At 35.4% G+C, this 26,240-nt stretch overlaps 2 protein-coding genes across 2 annotated transcripts; one reads left to right on the top strand and one right to left on the bottom strand.

Annotated features, from left to right (window-relative positions):
* The first annotated feature begins 4,111 nt into the window (after nt 1-4,111).
* On the top strand, nt 4,112-16,855 carry LOC126779184 (putative ammonium transporter 2). Its single transcript, XM_050503085.1, has 12 exons — nt 4,112-4,353; nt 8,470-8,556; nt 9,372-9,570; nt 10,052-10,197; nt 10,296-10,459; nt 13,463-13,548; nt 13,754-13,836; nt 14,307-14,456; nt 14,549-14,626; nt 15,253-15,431; nt 16,028-16,147; nt 16,345-16,855. The coding sequence occupies exons 1-12, from the start codon at nt 4,206-4,208 to the stop codon at nt 16,756-16,758; spliced, it is 1,854 nt and encodes a 617-aa protein (XP_050359042.1). The 5' UTR covers nt 4,112-4,205; the 3' UTR covers nt 16,759-16,855.
* Nucleotides 16,856-18,230: 1,375 nt separating this feature from the next.
* On the bottom strand, nt 18,231-25,200 carry LOC126779191 (origin recognition complex subunit 4). Its single transcript, XM_050503103.1, has 7 exons — nt 24,951-25,200; nt 24,408-24,533; nt 23,102-23,324; nt 22,332-22,550; nt 19,339-19,574; nt 18,642-18,850; nt 18,231-18,524 (listed from the first exon to the last, which is right to left on the bottom strand). The coding sequence occupies exons 1-7, from the start codon at nt 25,143-25,145 to the stop codon at nt 18,251-18,253; spliced, it is 1,482 nt and encodes a 493-aa protein (XP_050359060.1). The 5' UTR covers nt 25,146-25,200; the 3' UTR covers nt 18,231-18,250.
* Between the last annotated feature and the right edge of the window lie 1,040 nt (nt 25,201-26,240).

The raw sequence follows: 26,240 nt of genomic DNA, 5'->3' as shown, positions 1-26,240 counted from the left end.
GTCTCAGGATAAAACAATAAAATTTTGTTAATTATAAATTCGATAAAAATGAGGTACTTACGACTGTTTTGTCTTGTATATACTTAGTTTAAAGTTCCTTTGAAAATAGCATTTGTACCGATCACGCCACTGTTTGCATAACACGATATCCTCGTAAAGTAACACGATCTTCAAGGAATATAAAAGGACGCTCTTGGCTTTATTTTGGCTTAAAGACGAACGTCGGAACTCTGACATCACCGGACACCTCAAAATACTATCCACGATGTATTTTGAGCCCGACAACACAGTGACCCGTTGCGTACAAGTCTACGATACGGCGGTGGTGACCACTTACCATTGGGTAGCCCAAGAGCGTGCACACCCTGGCACCAAATTAAAATATACGAACATAAACAATCACAAACAGTTATAGCCTGAAGCCTGGAATGGTGATAGTACTTATATTTCCGCGCCTCGTAAAATAAGTCAAGACGTCCTGTGTCTGATCATTCTCCGGTCTTATCATGTTTCTCGTCCCATAGGGTTATGAGAGTGAAAGAATACAGAGTGCACGTGATACAAAAAATAAAAAAGATACATTTAAATGGTCACAAAAAAATATAATTTAATAATTGACAAAACATAAACACACATTATCATAAAACACAATGAAATAAAGTATTTTGTTTTTAACGAGGCTACCCTGATGCTTTATATTATCAAGGTTTATCACATTAAATGGAAAGAAAGAGTTCTGACGCATCAGACCCATAACCTAACCTCGACCTTGCCAAACCTGTCTCCAAATAATATCGCATTATCTTAGACCCTGAAAAAGATTTTTATACAAAATATGTTTCAACTGTAACTTTGCTTACTCAATACGGTTAAATATTTTTAATTCGTCTTCTTTATCCGCGGGTTTATTATTATGCGTTATTTATTTTTATGTAAAAAACCTAATCTTTTTCGAAAAAAAAAATCACAAAATTACACATTCAAATTTTTGATATTTTCGTCAATGTGATGTAAAAAAAAGAAAAACTGGACAATAAGACAGATAAAAAATATATTATTACAAACATACAAACTGACTTTAACACATTTCATGACAAAATCGAGGTCAATACGAGATTTACAAGATTATCCAAAATAATAAACAAATATTGCAACACACTGGGCATTAAATAAATGTAAATAATAAATATTGCATTTCTTCAATGCATAAAACGGTCAACGTTTTCAATAAAACCGTGCATTATATTTATTGTGACGTCATAAAAAACATATTAGATTGCGTTTTTAATTAAACACTCCTTTTATTATTAATGAAATATGATTAATGAATAATCTATAGAAACTTTAAAAATAGTATTGTAATTTTATTGTTTTTTTTTTATCTAAAACCATTTTGTTTTTTTTTTAATTATCATTGTTGACTACTTTTTTATTTTTTAAATTATAAATTACTTTTTTGTACTGTGGATTTTTTGTATTCATCGTTTGCCTTATCTATCTATTTATACTACTCTAATTTATGTATTAGGTTTTTTTTTTTAAATTAATGTTATTCTAATAGAAATGTATCTTTCTAACTCTTTAAAAAGTATTAATTGTCTATAAGATTACTTTAATGTCTTTGATTTGTTCCTATGTTATTTGTACGGCAGAAAGCGATACATGAGTAGTACCTAATTCAACCAATAGACAATATACCTACTACTTTTTATTGATTTGACATATTCCTAGATACTTCTTTTCAATCAATAATGACAGAAAGAGTGAAATCAGTGTTACAAAACAGCCGCTAAAGAATTTTTTTTTATGCTGGGACATTTTTCACACACGGCCATCTGATCCCAAACTAAGCAGAGCTTGTATTATGGAAACCAGACAACTGATATATTCCATATACTACTTTTCTTTTATAAATACATACTTATATAGATAATTACACCCAGACTCGGGACAAACAGACATATTCATGTACACAAATATCTGTCCTGGGTGGGAATCGAACCCGCAACCTTCAGCGTTAAAGGCAAGCATCCACCAACCATGCGAACCGGCTTGTCCATTTATAAGTAAATTACGTTTATAAGTAAATCATAAAATTAGCTAGTGACAAATCATGAGAGCGTCGAATGGTGACAAAAGTGCTGTAGTATTTACAACATAAGTTAGGTAGAAGGGCAAATTGGCTACCTGATGGTAAATGGCACCAGCGACCATATAGATTGTTGCCGAAGGAATACTTATCATGCCTTATATCTCCAATGCTCCTAATATTATAGGTGCTATAATTTCATCGAGCTGGCATTAGAAATTAGCATCTTGAATTTGGGGTTGATAAGGGTTGTTTTTTTACAGGAGTTGATTGCCCCCTTTCAAACAACACCCCCCTCAGAGTAGTTTTTTTATATGACTAAAGTTACGTGCAATTAATTTTGCAAATATAATTATTTAGCGTTTAAGTACACGTGCATTTCAAAATGCACGTGTACTTAAACGTTCTAGAATACGATTATTTCGCGCTGCTTTGAAATAGATTTTTCGTCAGCGCTGTGATGCGCTTTGTTTGATATTCTGCCAATGTAAAGCCGCTTTTTTCCCTTTTCTGGCATGTATCTACGCTATTTGAGCGCAAAATATTACGCGCAATGTTACGTATAAAACAGATGACACATATGATATGAGTAAAGCTGCTTTGTTCGGACGTTTGTCGATTTGTCAACTGTTGTCAAAGTGAACTGCGCAGTTGACGTTGACTTTGATATTTGTATACACTGTGCGCAAACAGAAGGGCCCTGTTTATTCCCTTACACTCATAATCCTATAGGACGGCGATCCTACACTACCGAAGAGTTTAAGTAGTAAGATACACTTTATGTGCTTTCAAATTAAATAAATATTGCCAATTCCCCGGGTCGGAGCTGCAACTAATAATTTATTGACAAAAACTCATGTTTGTTAGCCTGCTCCGGGGTTTGAATTAAGGACCTCGAAGTCTGCGACTTTATAAGCTGAAAAGGCAATCAATTTATGCACAATGTTGTAATTAGAGATAATTTCATTAAAAATAATTGATAATCAATAATTACTGGTGGTAAACTCGCTTGGGTAGGCACCAGCCACTCCTCAGATATTCTACCACAAAATAGCAGTACTTGGTATTGTTGTGTTCCGATATGAAGGGTTAGGGTTAGTTCCCAAGGTTGATGGCGCATTGGAGATGTAAGCGATGATTAATATTTCTTACAATGCCAATGTCTACGGGCGTTGGTGACCACTTATCATGAGGTGGCGCATATACTCGTCCGCCAACCTAGACTATAAAAAAAACATTTAGCATATGATTATATTTATTTAGAAATGAAACAATTTTTAAGTAAAATTGAGGTTAAATTTAAATGAAACATTTCCTTTTGTAACGTTCGAGTAGAAAGTTTCTGCAACAAAACATTTTATTGTTTTTTTAACTAACTTCCTGGCGAGTTACAGACTTTAATTAAAAACACGATTGGATGACAATGCAAGAAAAAAAAAGTTATTATAATATAAATATTATAATAACTTTTTTTAAATATTTCCTCATAAATGAGGAAACATTTTTAATAAAATACAGAATATATATGTCCTACTGAACCCTAGAATTGTAAAATAAATTGTCATCATGTATAAAAGCGCTGAAAACCCGTTCACTTGTTTCATTTCATTTATTTTATGTGTCGGAAACGGACGTAGAAATTGTAATAAAATAAATAATCAAGTATTAAATTAAATTCTTTAACATTTTAGTGATTTTTGGTGGTTATTTAGTGAAAAACAATGCATAAATATTTTATTTTATAATTTCTACAAAACAATTATCCAACGGACTGACTATAAACGCACAGTTTAAATTATAATACCTATACCTAAACGTAAATAACTTATTACTGTGTAATATAGAGGCGCTGCAAGAAAGGATTTTAGGACATTTTGATTATAAGAGGGTCGCTTAAACTTATTACACGACACAATTCAAAGTATCAATCTGTATAGCACACCCACAATTAAATATAATCGCTTAATGTTATGGGTTTAAAGAAAATTATAACTCTTACTACGTACTAATGTGTTATTTAAACATTCCGCGGACGGAGCCGCGACGGTTTGTGCTAAAGCGAAACAAAAATTGAAAATAAATAAAACTAAAGCGTAATTTGAAATAAATTGTCAAAATGGATATGAATTGGACCTATCACGTCGGCCTGCGGTCCCCAAATCTTACAAATACGACCGTCAGCTTGCAAGAGAACTTCGAGATTGATTTGGAAGATACAAATTGGATATTAACTTCATCCTTCATCATATTCACAATGCAAACTGGTTTGTTGTTTATTTTACTATATTTTATCTGTGATTTAATTGTACTATGTACCAAGAAAAAGCGTATTCGCCCCGTGCTCGAGGTCCCTGCTCTGATAAATGTCTAACACGCGCAATCTAATTTCCTCCGCTATAAGTTCAAGAATCCGAGGCCTAAGCGCATGTAAAATATTTAAAAAAAAGAATTGTTTTAAATATAAACACGACTTCAAAAATTTGTCTAAGTAGGGACGCTACAGATAAAACATTGTTCATAGCAATGAAATTAAGATCATACCATCTTGGAGCTTAATTGAATCCAACGCAAAAATAATCAACAAAATAGTTTCGTAAATAGCAAGGTTTTACGCAGTGGCGTATCTAATGATTAAGCGCCCAGGGCTCAAAATAAAATCCCGCCCGTTAAAGTTGAGGAAAAGAGTTAATTGATTAATTAGGAGTGGAGATGTTAATTAAATAGATTCTTTATGTTCCCTTAGTAAAATAAAAAAAATACTAAAAATTGTTTTGTTTTGTTTGTACTCTCTTGCCCCTGGGTAAATACGCCACTGGTTATAGGAATACATAAATGAATTGACTTTGTTCATTCATCATCATCTTTTATAATTTATCTATTATTTCTGGAATCAGTTAAACTACTTTACTATTATTTATATTTATTGTTTACTTTTTTTTTTTTATAGAATAGGAAGGTGGACGAGCATATGGGCCACCTGATGGTAAGTGGTCACCAAACGCTCTTAGACATTGGCATTGTAAGAAATGTCAACCATCGCTTATAGCCAATGCGCCACCAACCTTGGGAACTAAGATTTTATGTCCCTTGTGCCTGTAATTACACTGGCTCACTCACCCTTCAAACCGGAACACAACAATATCAAGTATTGCTGTTTTGCGGTAGAATCTCTGATGAGTGGGTGGTACCTACCCAGACGAGCTTGCACAAAGCCCTACCACCAGTAAAAACCCTACCACTAATGATCCGTCTGGAATCCACACTGGTTAAATTGCATACAGCTTTTTTAATCATGATATAATTTACTAATATAGGTAACTATACTGTATTGTATAGGTAATATCCGTTTCGTCACAGAATTATACGAAAGCGATCCCGTGACGTATGGGTATACCCTCAATTTCACTTGAGGGAAACGCGTAAAAGCGTTTTTCTAGCGAGAAAATTGAGGCATTTAAATACCTGGATATTTTTTGCTGGACGCAAACAGAGAGAGTAACTCTAATAATAATATATACATCCTTCTATATAATTACAATATCTAACATTGTACACGTTAAAACTAGAATTTGAAACAATTTGTACTCTCCAAAGTAAAAACCATTAGGTAGGCACCCACATATATTAAAAATATCAAGAAATAGAAGAAAATAGAGAGATGATTGATCAATTAACAGATTGATTGATTGATGCCTTACTTTGTAATATAAATTGCTTTAACATACAACAATAAATGAAGCTTATAAAAATAACTAGTTATCTTGTATTTTCTAATATTAGACAAATAAAAAAGAGAAACTATTTAAAATATTCTATTTACAATAATCATAATTATAGAATACTAATAAAGTCGAGATGGCCCAGTGGCAAGAACGCGTGAATCTTAACCGATGAACGTGGGTTCAAACCCGGGCAAGCACCTCTGAATTTTCATGTGCTTAATTTCTGTTTATAATTCATCTCGTGCTTTTCGGTGAAGGAAAACATCGTGAGGAAACCTGCATGTGTCTAATTTCATCGAAATTCTGCCACATGTGTATTCCACCAACCCGCATTGGAGCAGCGTGGTGGAATAAGCTCCAAACCTTCTCCCCAAAAAGGGAGAGGAGGCCTTAGTCCAGCAGTGGGACATTAACAGGCTGTTACTGAATATGATCGAAAAGTAATCACAATTATAAGATCTTGTAGTAATTTTTATAAATAAATATATTCAATTTAATTAAATAATTTCAATTGGAGAAATAAAAATCAGGCAATAAAAATAATTACAGAATACTAATGAGATCGAAAACTACTTACATTATCAGTTATAAAAATTAGTAGTCATTTGTTTTTTGATTACACAAATAAATCTATTTAATATTTAAATTCGCTTTTCGTCAATATCAACGCATCTAAATAATAGTTTTGTTTAGATACTGTACAAAATGTTACCGCATGGAATGCAAAAATTCTAACAGCATTCCCGCGTTTAATCGCTATTCCGTTTTCCTGCCCGAAAATGATCGAACGCCATTCGGGGCAATAAAACTGAGTTTTATATGTTTGAAAAAAGTTTTTGTACTACATCAAATTCTAAGTGTTCAAGTGCATCATAAATATATATAAGCGTAATACCACTCATCACGATATCTCCTATACTATCTGATCGATTGACTTGAAACTTCCCCGACGTAGACGCTCGCTAAGAACGGATTTTACACAAATCCCATCCAAAATACTCTTTTCTTCTATCCACCCGTGCGAAGTCGATTAGCGCTAGTATATAATACATTCTCATTAAAATACTTCAATGTAAATTAATATTTTTATTCAATAAGGCCATAACTAGTAAGAATAGTAAGATTTCGCTTGTTTTCCTTTAAAATGTACGTCGCCATGACGCAATAACTCGCTATAGGAACTGTTTGAAGGCGTTCTTAACCTTATAACAAAGGATAAAATAAAGGATATTTTCTCGATAAATTTGTTGCAAAATGTTGTAAATTAAGCACCCAAGTAAATAAGACATTTCCGACCAGCTCATACTTGACCATTGTCAATATAACGTTATTTATTCCCCGATATAATCTTTATACCAAAAAATAATTAATTTGTTTGTCTCATTTTCCTAAAAACCGCTACCATGACAGTTGTCCTCTTCCGTAATGAAAGTTAATGGATTCCAGAATTCCATCCAGGATGAAATTCCAGATATATATTTATTATAACCAGTCTACCGATACAGACAATCAATAAAGCGCTAACACAAGTTAGGTAAATTTTTTATATAAAAGATTTTGAATCTATGTCGACAAGTGTGTTTTTGTGTTTTTTTCAAATTCGACTAATAGATCCTGAAATTAACCCGTTCAAAACGCACCGTCACCTTATATATTAATGTAGATTGATTTTATAATATTAGATAACCAATTATTATATATATACATCGGATTTAATCTCCTATTTTTTTTTTTATAATCGTATATGTATTTCAGATAACGACTTTGGATTTAAGTTTTATTAACTTGTAATTTAATAACTTGTTTATACGTAACAATCTACCACTTTAATATTTGATATTACTCTTTGTCACGTTTACATGGCCGTCCGTCACTGTCACATGGAGGCCTCTGAAAATCAGTGCTGGGTTAATATTATGCCAGCTTCAACTGAGAGGTTGTCCATTTTGGATGCCACACCACTTTACAGTTAATTTTTGTTAATTTTTTTTTTTTTTCTCTTTTCTTTGTGTTTCCATAATAATGCAATTCCCATTTTGCATCCAATTATATTTAATAGATATAGATTAAATAAAATTAGATGCAAAATATTTTTGTAAATATTTTTGTAAGTTAGTTAATTTTTTATTTATTTTTTTCTACGACATAAATTAACTTAAACTCTGTGTTACTTTTGCCATTTCTTTTTTATCTTCTTATTTTTACTCATGTGGTGTGATCCAAATAAAGACTTTATCTATCTATCTATCTATCTATCTATACATAGGTACATATTTTACTAGGCCACCTGATGTTAAGTGGTCACCACCGCCCATAGACAATGGCGATGTAAAAAACATTAACTACTCCTCACATCGCCAATGCGCCACCAACCTTGGGAACGAATACGTTATATCCCTTGTACGTGTAGTTAAACCGGCGCACTCAACTTTCAAGCCGGAACACAACAATAATAAGTATTGCTGTTTGGTGGTTGAATATCTGATGAGTGGGTACCCACGAGCTTGCACAGAGCCCTACCACCAAGTACATATACATATCTAGCATACGATACAGTCGCCAATATACATATAACTTTAGCCCTATTTTTTTTTTCTTTTTTTTTTTTTTTTAACATAATCTAGCGTATATATCTACAGTATCTTTGTTATTCTAAAGGTTTCGGAATGCTCGAGTCTGGTTGCGTCTCTATAAAGAACGAAGCTAACATCATGATGAAAAATCTCGCTGACATTTCTTTAGGGGGTGAGTTTTAATAGCTACTATATAATTCATGACCGTTTATAATGATGGCGTGCGAGATGGCCCAGTGGTAAGAACGCGTGAATCTTAACTGATGATCGTGGGTTCAAACGCAGGCAAGCACCACTGAATTTTCATGTGCTTAATTTGTTATAATTCATCTCATGCTTGAGAGTGAAGGAAAACATCGTGAGGAAACCTAATTCACTGAACGGCCACTTTTGTATTCCACCAACCCGTATTGGAGCAGTGCGGTGGAATAAGCTCAAAACCTTTTCCTCAAAAAGGGAGAGGAGGCCTTAGCCCAGCAGTGGGACATTCACAGGCTGTTACTATACTGACTGTTGTTATAATGATGGAAAGAGTGCTAATAGGTAATCTCAGGTAAATTTCAATTCCGAATGGATTCTCTGGGCGGTAACCAACCAGTGGAAACGATATGACTGTATTATTGTTATTATTAGTATTTTTATATACTCATATATATACTATTCAAGTATTAATTGTCACTGAGTCAACTGACAAAGCCCTTGCTCACACGCAGCCTTGGCGCGAACTGTCAATATTCTCATGAAAGATATCAAGATGAGATCATAGACAATTTTTATTACTCTTTATAGTTTTTACATGTTCCTAACAAAGACTACGTGTTTTTATATTGTAGAAATAAAATATATTTGTTATTTTTATACTATCGTGTGTCTCATATTATTTCAAGATGACATTCCAAAAACAGCAACAATAAAGATTGTTATATACAAAATGACTAGCTATTACTTTTAACTTGTCAAATTTGAAATTTCAATGATTCTGAACAGGTCTGACGTATTGGATCTTCGGCTACGGCATGTCATTCGGCGAAGGTCCCTTTTCTAACCCATTCATCGGAGTGGGCAACTTCTTGGTAGACCCGCCAGTGGGTGACGCGCTAATGGGACCAGTCTTTGCGTCTTTTCTATTTCAGCTATCGTTTGCAACAACAGCGACAACAATTGTTAGTGGAGCAATGGCAGAGAGGTGAGCATTTGTAATATAATTATGGTTTGTTGCTAATATTTCCAAAGTGAAAGACTTCTGTGGTAGATTTGATAGAAAACACGAAAACAACGGCAATATTATTTCCTTTCTCCTTTGTTTATTCTGTTAAATTTATAAAACATTAGACCAAAACATTTTATTCACTTTCATGACGAAATAACTCACATATGTACATATTATAAATCTTATATACATACATAGTATTTAAAAAAGCTGTGTTTTAAAAGAATCTAGTGGTTGTTACTTGAATTGTAATAAAATGTTTCCCTTAAATGTGATAATGATTAAAGTCAACGTTGCAATATTTTTTTTCTGACATATTAAGGTCATGTTCGGTGGTGAGTTTTGAGCTAGACAGATATAATTATTAATGATATCTTGTATTAATTATTACAGTTGTACTATTACAATACATTAATCTATGGGTATCATGATAAAAAAATAAGAATATTGTCCTCAGGTGCAACTTCAAAGCATACTGTCTTTTCTCGTTTTTGAACACCATTGTCTACTGTGTACCAGCGGGCTGGGTGTGGGGTGAGCATGGTTTCCTGAACAAGTTAGGTGCTGTGGATATAGCTGGCTCCGGTCCTGTTCATCTTATTGGTAAGACAAAAAAGAACTTCGAAGAGGAATTATAAAGGTTTATATAACTTCTTGTTATTATAATTTAATTTAAGTATTTATTCCACTGTTTTCCTAAGGTGGGTCGTCAGCCTTCGCATCTGCATTGATGTTAGGACCGCGTCTTGGACGTTACGCCAGGGGAACTGACCCATTACCCCTGGGTAATCCTGTCAATGTCGTAATGGGAACTTTCGTCCTATGGTGGGGATGGCTGGCTTTCAATTCTGGAAGTACCTATGGAGTAAGTTATTTTGTTATTCAAGTTGAAAATTGACGTCACAAACCCACAAGCCGCATAACTTATTTTGAACCAAACGAGGGTGGCTAAATAGCATTTTACGAATCCATTAGTGATACCATAGACTAATTTAAATTTCAACGATGAATTGACTAGGATTATTAAAATCTTGAACAAGGACGTTCGCTAAATGGAGAACGAATGAATTTATATAATTAAAAAATATATTATTTTAGATTTTTTTAAATAGATATTTGTTTATTAATTTATATATAGTATGTAATATGGAATATTAGTATAAAAAAATTTAAAGTTACCTAAGCATACGATAACGAAAAGTTTTTTTACAAAAAACTGATAATATATCTTACTTTTATGCATAGCAAAACTCAATTAATAATTTTGAAAATAATACAAGAGTAAGACTGATCTTTCGTATAATGTGTACGGGTTGTGATTATTCGGAATTATCAAAAGTTTTCTATTACGACCTGGCTTTGTTAAAACGGACTGTGATTGAAACTGATTTTTTATTTACGACTTTTTCCTTTTGCCAACAGACTTTTGTTATGCCTTCAAAACGAACTAAGCTGATTGAACATTATTATTTCAATTTTAAACTTAGGGTTAGTTGTAATTTTTATTTTCATATATTTTAAGAAAAAAAATTGAAAGCAAAATAATATATTTCAATATTATTTATTTAAATTTGACAGTGATTTCAGCTATAAGGTAAAATAAGAGTTTAGCGTTGATCTCAGAAACAGAATCAGATTAAACTTTTGTTTAATAATTGTTTTTATTTTACATGCAATCTATATAACATATATCTGTTAAAATTAATATAAATTTACGTATAAAGACAATGAAATATATAATTTCTTACTTTAACGTCCATTCATTAACCCACTCATTCTATAATTCCTCACTAGCTCAACTCAAATGTCAATTCAAAGTCAAAGACGTTTATTTACCTTCTTTCCTATTCCCATTAGAATTGAACATTGAAATAAGCTATATCTGATAGATTATTATCCAAACAATGAAACCAACAACAAACTCTTTTCATGAAACAAGGTTGTAGAAAATAAAGCAAATTGCTCTTAACCAGATAATGGTTAAGCCAATTAGCATTAAATCGTTCTATTTACATGACAGTAAGCACGGAAACTCGGTGACTTGGTTTAAACGACGCCATTTTATAAATTGATGAATTCAGCAAATTGGTTATTTTATCATGCACGCTCTTCTATTATGTAATCGTGTAGCAATTTGCGTAGATTAATATATTCGTTTTATTTTAAGATATTTTCGCTTATTTAGTAAAATTATTTTCGCTCGGTGGTCAAAATTCGAATGTAAACATTAATCAAAATTTGAGGAAAACATAATATGTGAATTGCCAAGCTTCGATTATTTTTTTTCTACTCTTATTACCATTATTTTTTGGTAACACTAAAGACATCAATAAACTTCTCGGTCGTAAAAATAAAGCGAAAACTAAGAAATTGTAAAAAAGCAACGTGACTAAAATTGTTAAATTATATACTCGTACATAAACATATAAAAATGTATATAAATACATAAAACGTTTAAAATATAATACCAAAATTTAAGTTATTTTGCCGAAAAATTCTCAGCAGCATCCCAGAGTTTGAAAGTTAACAGTGTTTGCAGCAAGTGCCTCAAGTGCTCGTTAGGTCGTTGATATCGTGTTTATACTTTTACCGGTTTATTGGATTTGACGATTTGTGAACTTTTGTTGGCGGATACACCATAATACTGTGCAATAGACTGTTATTTTTTTTTCACGCAGTGGAAACCTTCAGAAAGTTCAGGGGGGAACTGGGTTATGTGGGATTCTTACCCACTAAAACCACTGCGATGGTTTGCTCCGCTCGTGGCTCGGCGGAGCTCTCCTCTCTGTCGGGGGCAAAGGTAATACCGCCCCCCCCGCACTCCTCGCTAGTGCGTACGGCAGCGCGAGGCTATCCCGGCTGCAGTCCTCCTCAGGGCCGTCTGAAATGAGACTCGCGAGGCCCCCACCTCAAGCATCCACGACCCCAGGGTTATGCCCTATCTTTTAAGCCCCGGGCGTCGGGTCTGTGGGAGGGCCGGGACGACGCCGTCGTCATCTCCGCCGAGCAGGATCGGCCCTTTCCCGTTCCCGTTCTTGACCATGACGGTCTCACAGAAGGAGGCTACGGCCCTCCACGCCCTGCGAAGCATCGCCGACACGATTGCTCGCAGGGACAGGTCTTGTCCGACTTCACGGACCAGGATCTCCCTATCCGCACTCCACGCGGGGCACACCTCTAACGTATGCTGAGCGGTGTCCCGGTCCGCGCCACGCTGGTGACACATTGCCGTCGATTCGCGTCCGATCTTACACAGGTATTCTCCAAAACAACCGTAACCGGTCATTACCTGCGTAAGTCGGAAGGCGACTCGTCGCTTTCGTCTCATCCAAGCTTCGAAGGCTGGCAGGATCGCTCCAACGACGCGTTTGCGTGCGTACCGTTCTTCACAGAGACGCTCGCGCCACGTCGCAAGAGCCCTCCGGTGTTCCTGCCGCTTCAACGCTTCGAGCGCACTCGAAGTGGGCGCGCTTTCACTGTTCTGGCGGAGGATGCGGGTCTGTTGGTAGACCCTCGCATCCATATCCGCCAGAATATCCAAGGGCGGAAAGCACGCTAGGACGGTTGCCGCCTCGTAGGATATCGTGCGATAGCCCCGCACTATGCGGATGGCCACTCTCCGCTGTGAACTTTGGATCAATAGACTGTTCTACCTTAAGAAGGGCCAACGAAATCGGTCAGGTCAAGACATGACTTTATATTTAACTGTCATGGAACTTGATTTCCAAATACAGATTAAATACTAATTAATTATATAAAGACATTTCTAAAGTGGGATTCCCGCGGCGCGTCGGTGCGGGCTGGTCAAGGGTCGTCCGTAATATCGCGCACCGTGGGAAGCTACTCTAATAAACTAATCATATTTAAGGTAAGCGGCGCGAAATGGCAGTATGCAGCGCGGGCAGCGGTCATGACAATGATGGGGTCTTTCGGTGGCGGGTGCTTCGGACTCCTGTAAGATATCTAAATTGCTAAATTTAAAAAATATATATTAAGGACCGTTTGTAAGTAAAAGGTTGTAGGTAGTTACCATTAAAAACATTGTCCGGTTATCTTTATGCTTTTAAAAATATAGGTGGTGAATGGAATGACCAACATAACGTTACTTATTTACCCTTTTCATTCTTTACTACATTATATTTTTATTTATCATTTGCAGTTTTACATTAATCAAGAACAAGGGACGCGCTGATGTTATGGAATTGGTTAACAGTATCCTAGGTTCGCTGGTTGCTATTACTGGTGAGTTAATTTGACTTTACTACTTGCGCGGTTTCTATGATTAACGATCTGTATGTTTTGGTTCTTAGTTACGATTGGTTAAACGTCTTAAGCAGTTCCTATATTAATAGGTACCTAAATATCCGTTTTTACGTCATATACGTGTGACTTTGATCAAAAACTTTTATTTTAACGCTTTTGAATTACACCTCGTAGACATCTACCATCCGTAAGCAAAAAAAAAATACGAACGTGTAAATTTATTCAATACGATAAAATTGGTAAGATATATTTTTCATTATTTTTTGACGTATTATTACTTTGCACGATATTCATCGTCTAACAGGAAGTTATTTATCATTACCACAAATGAACTAGAAAATTCCTTCGTTCTTGCTTGTATTTGAAACTGTCTTCTGACCTTCTTATCTCGTCACTGCTAAGTTAAATCTAAAATAGGATTGAGAGAGATAACATTTTTGTCTCTAAAGCGGGTTGCTTCTTGTACCGCGCTTGGGAGGCTGTGGTCATCGGTATGTTGGGTGGTGCCATCGCGTCCGCTAGTGTTCCTCTACTTGATAAAATGAAAGTCGATGATCCGGTTGGTGCTTCAGCTGTTCACGGAGCTTGTGGACTTTGGGGTAAGTTGGGACAATATGCTACAATTTCTACAATGCAGTAAAAGTGAGGGATTGATGCTTGCATCCACCAAATGATTTTCATTTTATTTCAGGAGTAATAGCAGTTGGTCTGTTTGCTGATAATCCAATACCCATGGACACTACTAATGGAAGATCTGGTTTATTTAAAGGTTACATATTCAATTTTTTTTATATAAAATAGGTAGGCGGACACACAAATGGGCCGCCTAATGTTAATTGGTCACCAACGACATTGGCGCTGTAACAGTACAGTACAGTAACAGCCTGTGAATGTCCCACTGCTGGGCTAAGGCCTCCTCTCCCTTTTGAGGAGAAGGTTTGGAGCTTATTCCACCACGCTGCTCCAATGCGGGTTGGTAGAATACACATGTGGCATAATTTCAATGAAATTAGACACATGCAGGTTTCCTCACGATTCCTTCTCCGATTTTCCTTCACCGTCAAGCACGAGGTGAATTATAAACACAAATTAAGGTTTAAACCCACGGTCATCGGTTAAGATTCACGCGTTCTAACCACTAGGCCATCTCGTCTTCATTTTTCTAAAGCGGTGTAAGATTCCAAAGTTGTAGAAATGATTTATCTTTAATCTTTAATTGTGATATATACAGATAAAACATCTTATATCTCTTTACATTGTAATACCAATCTAAAGAAGAATTTATAAATTTAACACGTCTGTGTTAAAAACATACAAAATTCCTGTTACTCAAAAAAAAAACAATAACAAAATAATCCGAAGTGGTGGTGGTGGTTAATTGATTTATAAATCAAGGCGGTGGATGGTACCTCCTTGGAGTCCAGACACTCACTGGCGTGTGCCTGATGGCGTGGGGTGCGCTTGTTACCATGGCGCTGTTGTGGATTATCGACCTCGTGCTGCCCATCAGGATGGATCCTTACGAGGAACTGCTGGGAGCTGATCTCACAGAGCACAAAATTAGACATTCTCAAGTTAGTATTACATTTGTGAACCAAACACCAACGCGCAACAAAAATATTTTGAAAAATATTCGACATCGTAATTAAATAGCTTAATATTTAGTTATTATAACGTTTTATTATTTTTGTTTAATGTTGTTTGTTTATAGATTAAAGTTAAGTTATAAACATATTTTTTTAGGAAATATCTTTACTGGTGGTAGAGCTTTGTGTAAGCTCGTCTGGGTAGGTACCACCCACTCATCAGATATTCTACCGCAAAACAGCAGTACTTGGTATTGTTGTGATCCGATTTGAAGGGTGAGTGAGCCAGTTTAATTACAGGCACAAGGGAAATAGCATCTTAGTTCCCAAGGTTGTTGGCGCATTGGTGATGTAAGCGATGGTTAACATTTCTTACAATGTCATTTTCCATTGCCATTGCCAATGGGCGTTGGTGACCACTTACCATCAGGTGGCCCATATGCTCGTCCGCCTTCCTATTCTATAAAAAAATAGTTAAAACACACGAAACGAAGTCGAATCGATTGCACATGACATATACAATAACTTTTCTATCGAATAGCAAAACGGCGATATACATGCTCATAATTAATGTTTATCTCCAGGTGGATGTTTCTCGTGCGGTCTCAGCTCTGCGACCTTACCACCGGTCAGTGAGCATTGAGGAAGTTGGCGGTATTGGGGTGAACACTGGCCATAGCCTTATCGTGGATAAGTTGCAAGAGGTTAAATTAAAACATTTAATTTAGTCATACATACAATAAGTTTAGGTAATCATTCATTGATTCACCATAAATATCATATAAGCATATCCGACAAATAACCAGTTTTTTTGTAATGTTGAGTTTTAACATTGTTTGTTTAACGTTTTGTTTAATATATTTATTATTATTACCAATAATAAAAATGTTGCCTTAATCAGATTCATAAGAAAAACAAAGGGAAACTCAACGGGAACTTGAAGATTTTTACTAATAACGGTTTCATAGAAGATAACGCATCTGAACCGGGTTCGTTTATAAATAACGGTTTTTTAAATAAACGTCCTGGCAACCCAGAAAATGATCTCCATCGCGCGCTGGACTCTATGGAAAAAGAAATTAGCGGTGAGAAATTTAAAAATCGAACACACCCTGAAAATTGCGTGAAAATTAGAGTGATACCTGAAGAACTCAAAGGAAAAAAGTTTAAGGAGTTGTCTGCGAGTGAATTGATTGAATTGGGTGAAATAAACGCTAGTGAGGGGCGATTTAGATATCGATTTACAGAAGACGATTATAAAGATGATGTCGAAAGGGGCTCAGTTACGAATCCGAATATGCGATGGATCGATTAAACATCTATCAAACTTTAATCTCTTGGCCACTAGACAGCGCTGTATATACGTTTTTAAATTTCAAAATCCTTCAGCTTTTTAAAACTATCTGCCTAACTAAATTAGCGCATACTATTTTTTGTTATTATATTACGTAACTAGTAATTATAGTGAATGTTTGTTTGGTCTGTTATACTTGGTTATTTTATTAGTTATTACAGTTATATTAATTTTTAATTGACGCACCTCGGCCACTTACGCCAATTTACTTTCTTTGCGCCGACTGTACATTTCCCACAGCTGGGCAAAGAGGCCTTTGATATCTCTTCAAGATAATTACATGTGACAGAATCCCCATCTTGATCACTATGCAGGCTTCCTGACGATGTTTTGTTTGTGAAAAAAAGGGAAGTAAAGAAAAAAAGTAATTAAGATGCGTGGATTTGATTCCCGATCTTAAGATCGAGGCGTTCTTTTCACTGAACCATCTCGGCAATTTATTATCGGCTTATAGATTCGATTTGAAAACTACTAGAAAGACTTGCTATATTGTTTTGATCTTATATGAACAATGTTAGCTGCTTATATAAAATAATGTTTAGTCTTGTCAAATTAGTTGAGAAATTGTGTACAGCAAGATCCGAACCAAATCTTATATATTTTTACAATAATAATTATTGTTAAATAAGATTTTTAATTTATTGATTTACATACTTGTTTTTTAGGTTCCTTACTTTTATTTAAGAAAAGTCTAAAGGTTACATTATTTGATTATCCGCCTGTAATTTATTCTTTTAATGTCTTAAGAAATATCCTTGTATTTATTATAATTGCTTAGAAGCTGGTAACATTTGTTTTACAAGGGTACGGTTTTATAAGATTTTTTTTTTATTTTGTATTGTTTGTAAGAAATTAATTAAATATTGTGATGTTTATAAATAAATATATTTTTTAATTATTCTTCGGATGTTAATATAAGAAATAAAAAAACTTTATATCTTTTTTTTTCAGTAAATGTTCCACAGCTGGGTTGAAGTACCATAGAAGTCCTTTATATGTTTTGAGCTTATTCCAGCACGCTACTTCAATGCATGTTGGCAGATATGACAGTCTTTACACATGTAGATTTCCTCACGATGATTTTTTTTACACTCAAGATGAATTATAAACACAAATCCAGTGATAGTTATGCTTGGCCAGATTTGAACCCGCAGTCTTCAAAATACTTCCACTGCCAAACTCATTTACTAAAACAAGCCGTATGCCAGCAAACAGCAGTGAAAGTGTTAAGATTGAGTATTCTAACGACGGTCCTTATTTGAGTATTCATTTCATTTTATTTCAGTAGTCAATAGGATACTAGGCACTTCAGTAAAACACTTATGTATTTTGTCAAACACGGGGTATGTGTTTGATAAAATACATAAGGTTTTCCCTCCCCTATCAAAGGCAATAGTTAGAGACATGTAGTTATTACTTTAAAAAAAACTACAAACATAAAAAAAAAGTTTATTCAAAAAACCGAGTTATTGAACCAATGATTTATTTCAGTTGGCAGCGCTTTAAAGCCCTTCACCGCTTCCTTGATATCATCCAACGGAACTGCCAGTGTGTATAACTTATACTCCTTCTGAACTCTATTTGTAGTTGTATCTGTATTGTAAATAGAGTCAGTGATCCTAACAGGCATTATTATTTCCAATTCTTGGAGATGCTCAAACGCTTTGAGGATCACTGGTCGTGGGACTGTCTGTGTTGAGGAGTTTGTGTTTGAGAATTTTGTATATCTGAAATATATTAAAGAATAATATTTTTAATACTGCTAAAATAGCAAAAAGGTTCTGTCAGCGTCTTAAAAAAGATTGAAATCTCTACAATAAAAAATATCGTTAGATAATTCTTACCTATGTAATACCATTTCAAAATTCATCGGTTGACCATCAAATATTTCCATACCATGCATCATTGCAATGACCAGAGACAATTCTAGTATTGACAGAGATTGTAGCAACTTCACTCTATGTTCAGGAGACACTGTGTTGTCTATGGTCGATGATATATCATTCACATCTATGTATGGCTTTGATAGTGACAATTTTGATACTATTTGAAACTAGAAAAAAATTATTTAATTGATTGTAGAAAGCAGACTGGCAAATTTTATACAATATGGTAATTAATCTTCACCGCAGTGTAGTGCCCCCTTCTTATCTCATTCTTATGCTCAACTATGGGAACCCATGTGCTTGAAAGTACACTGGGCTCAGTCACCCTTTTATACAGTTTACCTAATCTTTAGTATTATTAAATAAATATAATATAATTGTCCCCAATAGGGCCTTCTGTGCATCACATTTTTAATTATAATCTAGGACCTCTTTTATTATATAGATTAAATTTTTCTATCTCATGTCTGTTTGTCTTGTGCGACCAGATAGTATTATAATAAAAAAGTGTATCATTGTCACTGTGTCTTTTGTCGTGTTTATTTAATTATCCACCATTTATCATCATCATAGACCCTATTTGCATGTATCCCTGTGGCGTACTGTCAATAACCAAAGATATTAGGGTAAAATCTTACCATAGATTAGAACTTACCAATACATCTTTAAATAGCTGCTCATTGACAGTATAGTAAGAGAATTTTTCCAAAGCATCGATAACTTTCTGATCACCCACCAAACTTTGAACATGTGCGTTCCAAGATTCAATAAAGCTATAATCCAGATTTTGGAATTCGCTGGAATCCACTTTGCATCTAGTGAGAACTTCATCTGGAATTGCATATTGGTGTTCATCAGTTGTATCAATGTTCATCTTGTCTTCTAAATTTGCTGAAAATAATGTTTTTTTTTTTTAGTAACTTTGGTATTTATTTAATGCTTTATTGGATTAATGATGACGTCCAGATTGTTCAGTCGTGGTGACCACTCTTAATGGATAATTGCCAACTACAAGCTGTTCTCATCTTTTTTTTTTTTTTTATATGCCCCGGGATGGCAAATGACTCTACTCCACCTGATGGTAAGTGGTAGTAGAGTCCAAACGCGACGACGGCCAGTACAGTCGGGAAGAATGTTCTGTACTAGCCGTCCCCGCCTTGCCGGCCCGCAAGATGCCTCTTCACGCCTCGTTTGAAGGAACCCGGGTTGTAAGAGGAGGGGAACACGTGAGCTGGTAAGGAATTCCATTCTTTGGTAGTGCGGCAAAGAAAGGAGTTGCCAAATTTCTTTGTGCGCGATGGAATTGATGTCACAGTTAGGCGGTGACATCGAGAACCAGCTCGCGTGGACTTAAGAAGGAAGGGGGAAGCAGGAATTAGAGAGAATAATTCCTCAGAGCACTCGCTGTGATACAGACGATAGAAAGCGCTCAGTGCTGCTATCTCGCGACGCAATTGTAAAGGTTCAAGGGTGTTTGTGACCTTTACGTCGCCAATAATGCGTACTACACGTCGCTGCAACCGGTCCAAGGCCTCCATTAGGTACTTAGCGGAGCCATCCCAAAGGTGCGAGCAATATTCAACGCAAGACCGTACCTGTGTTTTGTATAACAGGCACAGTTGTTGTGGCGTGAAAAAACGCCGCACCTTGTTCAGAACTCCGAGTTTTCGTGAAGCTGTTTTTATAATAGCCTCGATGTAATCCCTTGGACTAAGGTCGCAGCGAACGTCCATCCCCAGCATGGCGATTTTGCTTTGTATCATCAGCGGTGTGCCACAGAGGGAGGGATGAGGGTAAAATGGTGACTTTTTCGCTGTGAGAGCGCACACCTGTGTTTTCTTGGCATTAAACTCAACAAGATTATCAGAACCCCATTTGGCGATGAGCTCTAATGTCCTATCGAGTTCAATGACAAGATTCTCCCGCCTCTCCTCAGTTTCCGCCCGCCCAGCCACTGCGCGTCCGTGGTATCCACCATGCACTACTATCATCTGCATAGCAATGTATGTTCCCAAGAGAGATCATATCATTGATATGCAAAAGAAGTGTGGGAGATAGCACAGATCCCTGGGGGACCCCAGCATTCACTACATAGAATTGTGAAGCGCAACCATCTACTAAAACACGAAGGCTACGCTTGTGTAGGAAGCTGGCAATCCAGGTGCATAGCTGAGCAGGCAGACCATATGCCGGTAGCTTGGAGAGAAGACTTCTGTGCCAGACCCTGTCGAAAGCCTTGGAGATATCGAGGCTGACAGCCAACGATTCTCCATGCTTGTCGATAGCTTCACCCCAGAGGTGCGTTACGTACGCTAGAAGATCACCTGTGGACCGTTTTGGTCGAAACCCGTACTGAAGATCATTAATTAGACAGTGATCTTCTAGGTAATGGATCAGTTGGTTGTTTAAAATCCGTTCCATCACCTTACAAAGTACTGAGGTGATAGCTATTGGCCGACAATTTGCCGGGTCAGACCGATCCCCTTTTTTGGGAACCGCTTGCACATTAGCGCTTCTCCAAGCCTCCGGCACACATCCCGAAGAGAGAGAAAGTTGGAACAGGCGCGTTAACACAGGAGACAGCTCCGCCGCGCACTTCTTCAGCACAATGGCTGGTATTCCATCGGGACCGCTAGCTTTCCGTATATCGAGTGATTGTAGCTCCGCACGCACATCACGTTGCCTGATTTTGATGTCAGGCATCGTGTGGCCACATGAAGGTATTGTTGGTGGCTGCGCACTACAATCATCGATCATAGAGTTGTCGGCAAAGAGTTTAGCCAGGAGGTCGGTTTTCTCCTGCGGACTGTGAGCTAGCGATCCGTCCGGATTTCTGAGCGGTGGCAGCGAAGGTTGGCAGAAATTGTTTTGCACAGACTTGGTCAGACGCCAGAAGCTACGGGAGCCCCTAGGATGCGAAATAAGGTCATGACCAATCTGTACAATGCGCTGTGCATCCGCTCTCGTGTATGCCTTCCTACAGGACTTGGAATTTTTATTGTAGTTTGCTTTCAGTGAGTCAATGTTAGATGCCCCGCTAATGCAGCCGTTGATCCACGCGCGATATGCCGCCTGCTTAGATGACACAGCGTCGGCACTTTCACGAGTGAACCAACGGTTACGCGTGCCCCTATTGATGAGATCTGAGCAAGGAATGTAGTATTCCATTCCTAACATGATCTCATCAGCAACAGCAGCGGCACTAGCTGTCGGGTCATTCCCACTGATGCAACGTTCCTTCCAAGGGACTGACGCATAGTAATCGCGCATACCGTCCCAATCTGCCGACTTATAGTGCCAAACGCGACGTTTGCATACCGCTGATGGCGGCAGCTTGGCCTGTGGCACTTTGGTAGATATAAGGCCGTGATCCGAAGAACCAAGTGGAGCTTGAACCACAACCTGATATTCCACCGGGTGAGAAGTCAGCAGAAGATCCAGTAGAGAAGGCGCTTGCCCATCAATGTCTGGGATCCTGGTTGGCTGATCAACCAGTTGGGTCAAGTCGTGTGTGAGAGCAAAAGCATGAGCAGTTCTTCCAGCATGGTCAGTTTTGAGGGATTTCAACATCATCTCATCTTATGATTATGCCTTAACTCAGCTATGGGATATTCAGAAGACATTAGTTTTTAAAATGAAAATTATTACCTATAGACTTCCTCCCTTTACGTTTCTTTGAAACATTTTTCTTGTTTAAATTCAGAGGCATGCTGAGATATTGAACAAATATATCCTTGAAATTACTTAAAGGTGATTTCTCAACGCCCTGTTGATTTTCGTTCGGGAATAAGAAGATATGTCTGTGCGAGAAACGGGATTTGACTCTCTTTTCTAACATTTCCATGACATCAATGCGGTTTGTTATACCTGAAATATAAACACCATGTTATTAGTAAATACCTTCTATGACTTAGACCATGGTGCCTAATATTAAAGACTTTGTCTTCTACATTTTAGCTTTAGGCACTATATTTGTAAGCAAAGATGCACTCTCTATTATCTATTTCCGTACTTTCATAATCCGATAGGACACCAATCCGAAATAACCAAAGACAGTTTAAATCAGTAACGAAGCGAAGTGGATAAGGGATCCGTGCGGCGGTGCATTGAGCAAAAATCGGAGTGCCGCCCTTTCCATAGTTCAAATATATATGAAAAAATTTAGGCTTTAGTGCACCGCACCACCTTACCAATCTTGCCATATGTTAGGTAAGCGGACACCGAAGATTGTTTAACATAAATGCCTTATATCTTTATATTGTAATAATAGAACATACACACACAACCAGAGTTAATAAAATTCATGGTTTAAAAAAAAATTAAAAGTCAGGTGCTAGACACTAGATAAACAAGGTAATTAAGGCATACAACATGCATGTATCCAGTTTATTTAAATGATAAGCGAGTCATGTACATACCTAAAACGCACATAGGTGCTTGTTTACTGTGTGTAATATCGAATAAGTTATACAATAATGTCTGTGTCCGACCGCTATGACAGAACATATCAAATTCTTCTAGCAGAAACACCATACTTTTGCATTTTCGATCAGCTCCACTCGTGAGACAACTAAGGAGGAAACTTAAATTCTCAGCAAATGTACCGAACACACGATCACCGACAGCATTTTCTAATTGCATCTGAAATATTATGACAAATCAATCTTATTATGGACAAAGGATTGCATTATTTAAAAGTGAAAATTTTATCTAAATTTTTTATTACAATATATATATATATATATATATTATAGTAAAACTAATTTTTGAATCTTCACCTTTAGATGTTATTGAGTTCTTTTATAATAAAACAATGTAAGAAAAATAATATTTGTACATTTAATATATAAAGACTGTGTATTAATCTTTATATGTATACTTCTGCTATATTTTGACGGGCCGGTTGGTGTGGTTGGTACATACTTGCCTTTCACGCCGAAGGTTGTGGGTTCGCTTCCCACCTGGGACAGACATTTGTGTGCATGAACATATCTGTTTGTCCTAAGTCTGGGTGTAATTATCTATATAAGTATGTATTTACAAAAGAAAAGTAGTAAATGTAGTATATCAGTTGTCAGATTTCCATAGTACACTCTGTTTAGTTTGGGATCTGATGGCTGTGTGAATAATGTCCCAGGATATTATTATTATTTTTATATTATTATTATTCATGTATATCACTGTACTAAAAAGCTGCTGGACCGGATTTAATAAAAAAATTGTGTTAGAGTCCATCAAGGGTTGTTAGATGCTTTAGATTGGCCCGGTAGGTAGTGCTTTTATTGTGTATCAGAATTGTTCATGCAACTACTAATGCATAAATTTTGATTTGCTAATATTATACACAACAAAACAAAATTTAATTAATTTATCTTTATTTACAAGACAGTAAAAATTTTACCACATACAAATTGCCTTTTTTTTTATGAACCCATTATGTATATATGTATATATTGTCAATTAATTGTCTTAGCTGTTTAATTGCCTGTATTCCTTGTGTGATTATGATGGAAAAGGCTGAACCATAGGATGATAATTAATACTAATACCTAATAAATAATTCAATTTTATTTTTCGAAGAATTGTGCATTTTAGGCGAAACCGGAGAACCATTTATAAATATATACAAAAAATTCTCATTGAATATTTTTCAAGATTTAAATATGATGGAATAATCATTTTATGTATTCATCCGAATTATTTTAGTTTATAGGGACTATTTACCTGTGCTGTAATGGACTTAAGAGCAATTTTATCATCATGATGTATTAGACCATTAAGTTTTATAATTATGGCGTCATTTATTAAATCTGCTTCCTTTGAAATCTGTTGTAGCACTGAGTTGATGAGCTGAAGATGTAGAAATACTTTTATAATTGATTAAATATATAATAATAAATTTAAGTATCCTATGTTGATTTGAATATAGTGCTATACCAATTTATTATTACAATGTATATATAAAAAATATACATATGTTTAAAAAAAATTATTGTCATTCAAAAACATAACAACCCTTAAGAAATATTTACATACAGTAGCAACACAGCTATTTTCAATTGCAAATATTATATCAACAAGCATAATTAAAATACAAAGTACATGATTTTATTACAATCTGTCCCACAAGTGCAGGCAACAAGTCCCGCAAGTTTAATTAAATTTATTAATATAAATTGTACTTTTATGCCTAAGCCAGTTGATACTTAGCTAGCATATATATTTTACATACATATTGGAACATAGCTAAAGACTTTATCCACTTACAGTAGTTTTTCCACATCCTCGAGGGCCAATAATAAGAGCTGAATGCGACTCTCCATGCATTATTGACCGTGATATTAAATTGTAAACATGATTTCTTTCACTCTCATGATCCCGAAACCTAATATTATCTTCTAATATTTTAAGTTTCAAATATTTTCTTAAGATTTTAATTTGATTTTCTGATAATTCATGCATTATTATCAATTTAGCTTAACTTAATATATTATTATCACAATAGAACACTACCTACTACAGGCTACCGTACGTAATAGCTCTGTAATAAATACCTATTTGGCATTTTCGCGCCAAGAGAATATTTGAATTTGACAGTATGACATTATACAAAACATTCAGAAACTGAATCAAATTTAGTATTTTTACCGATTAGAATCTCGCTATATTTCTTAAATAAAAAATTATATACAGTATTTCGAATTCTATTTATTATAAGTAAATTTAAAAAAAAAAAATCGAGAAACTTACAAATACAAGGAATGTATCCCTTACATTACGTACAACTACTAAACTACTTGAAAAACTTATAAAATTAATTTACAAAAAAAACAATCAATTAAAACTGTTACTAGTCACTTAATGACTAATATAACATGCAAAATGTTATTCAGCTATCGAATAATAAAAAATGAAATTTGTAATTACGATCTGCGCATGTGCTGTCACTCCCATCTGCGCACTGCGTGAACTTCATGAATCGATACGCAACGCTATACATGAGAAAACAGCAAAATTGTGATTTACATAATATAAATACCTATTGATCACCGCTGAATTGTTTATTTATATAAATTTTAAGATTGGCACAATATTATGTTATAAGTACTAAATCTTAGTCATCGTCATTATCATTAGTACAGTAGTTAAATTATTTTTAGGTATCTAATTGATTCATAACTATTTGCATAGTCATTGCTTAAAGAAACCATAAATAAATAATATTTAAAACTGCTAAATAATGAATCTTGAGATAAGTCTTGAGATCAATCCCATTGGCTTATTTACCATGCACCACCATAACTTACTATGTACTTCTCTGTCTAACACTGGGCAATTTTATTCTTCTATCTTTGTTTTGACCTTAAACTCTGCAGACTTTACTTTGTCACACACGTGATAAGTTACGGCTACTGATTTTTAAAAATACCCAAAATGTTATTAAGGGATTCCGCGATTTCTTATGAGTGTCATTAATAAATCTAATAATATATTTTTATATTATCTGACAAAAACACCGTTCGTCATAATTCGCAAGCAAGCAATATATTATAACGA

The sequence above is a fragment of the Nymphalis io genome, chromosome 28 (genome assembly GCF_905147045.1).
Source record: "Nymphalis io chromosome 28, ilAglIoxx1.1, whole genome shotgun sequence".
Lineage (NCBI taxonomy): Eukaryota > Metazoa > Arthropoda > Insecta > Lepidoptera > Nymphalidae > Nymphalis > Nymphalis io.
The sequence above is the reverse complement of the archived record's forward strand: the minus strand, read 5'-3'. Positions and strand labels throughout refer to the sequence as shown.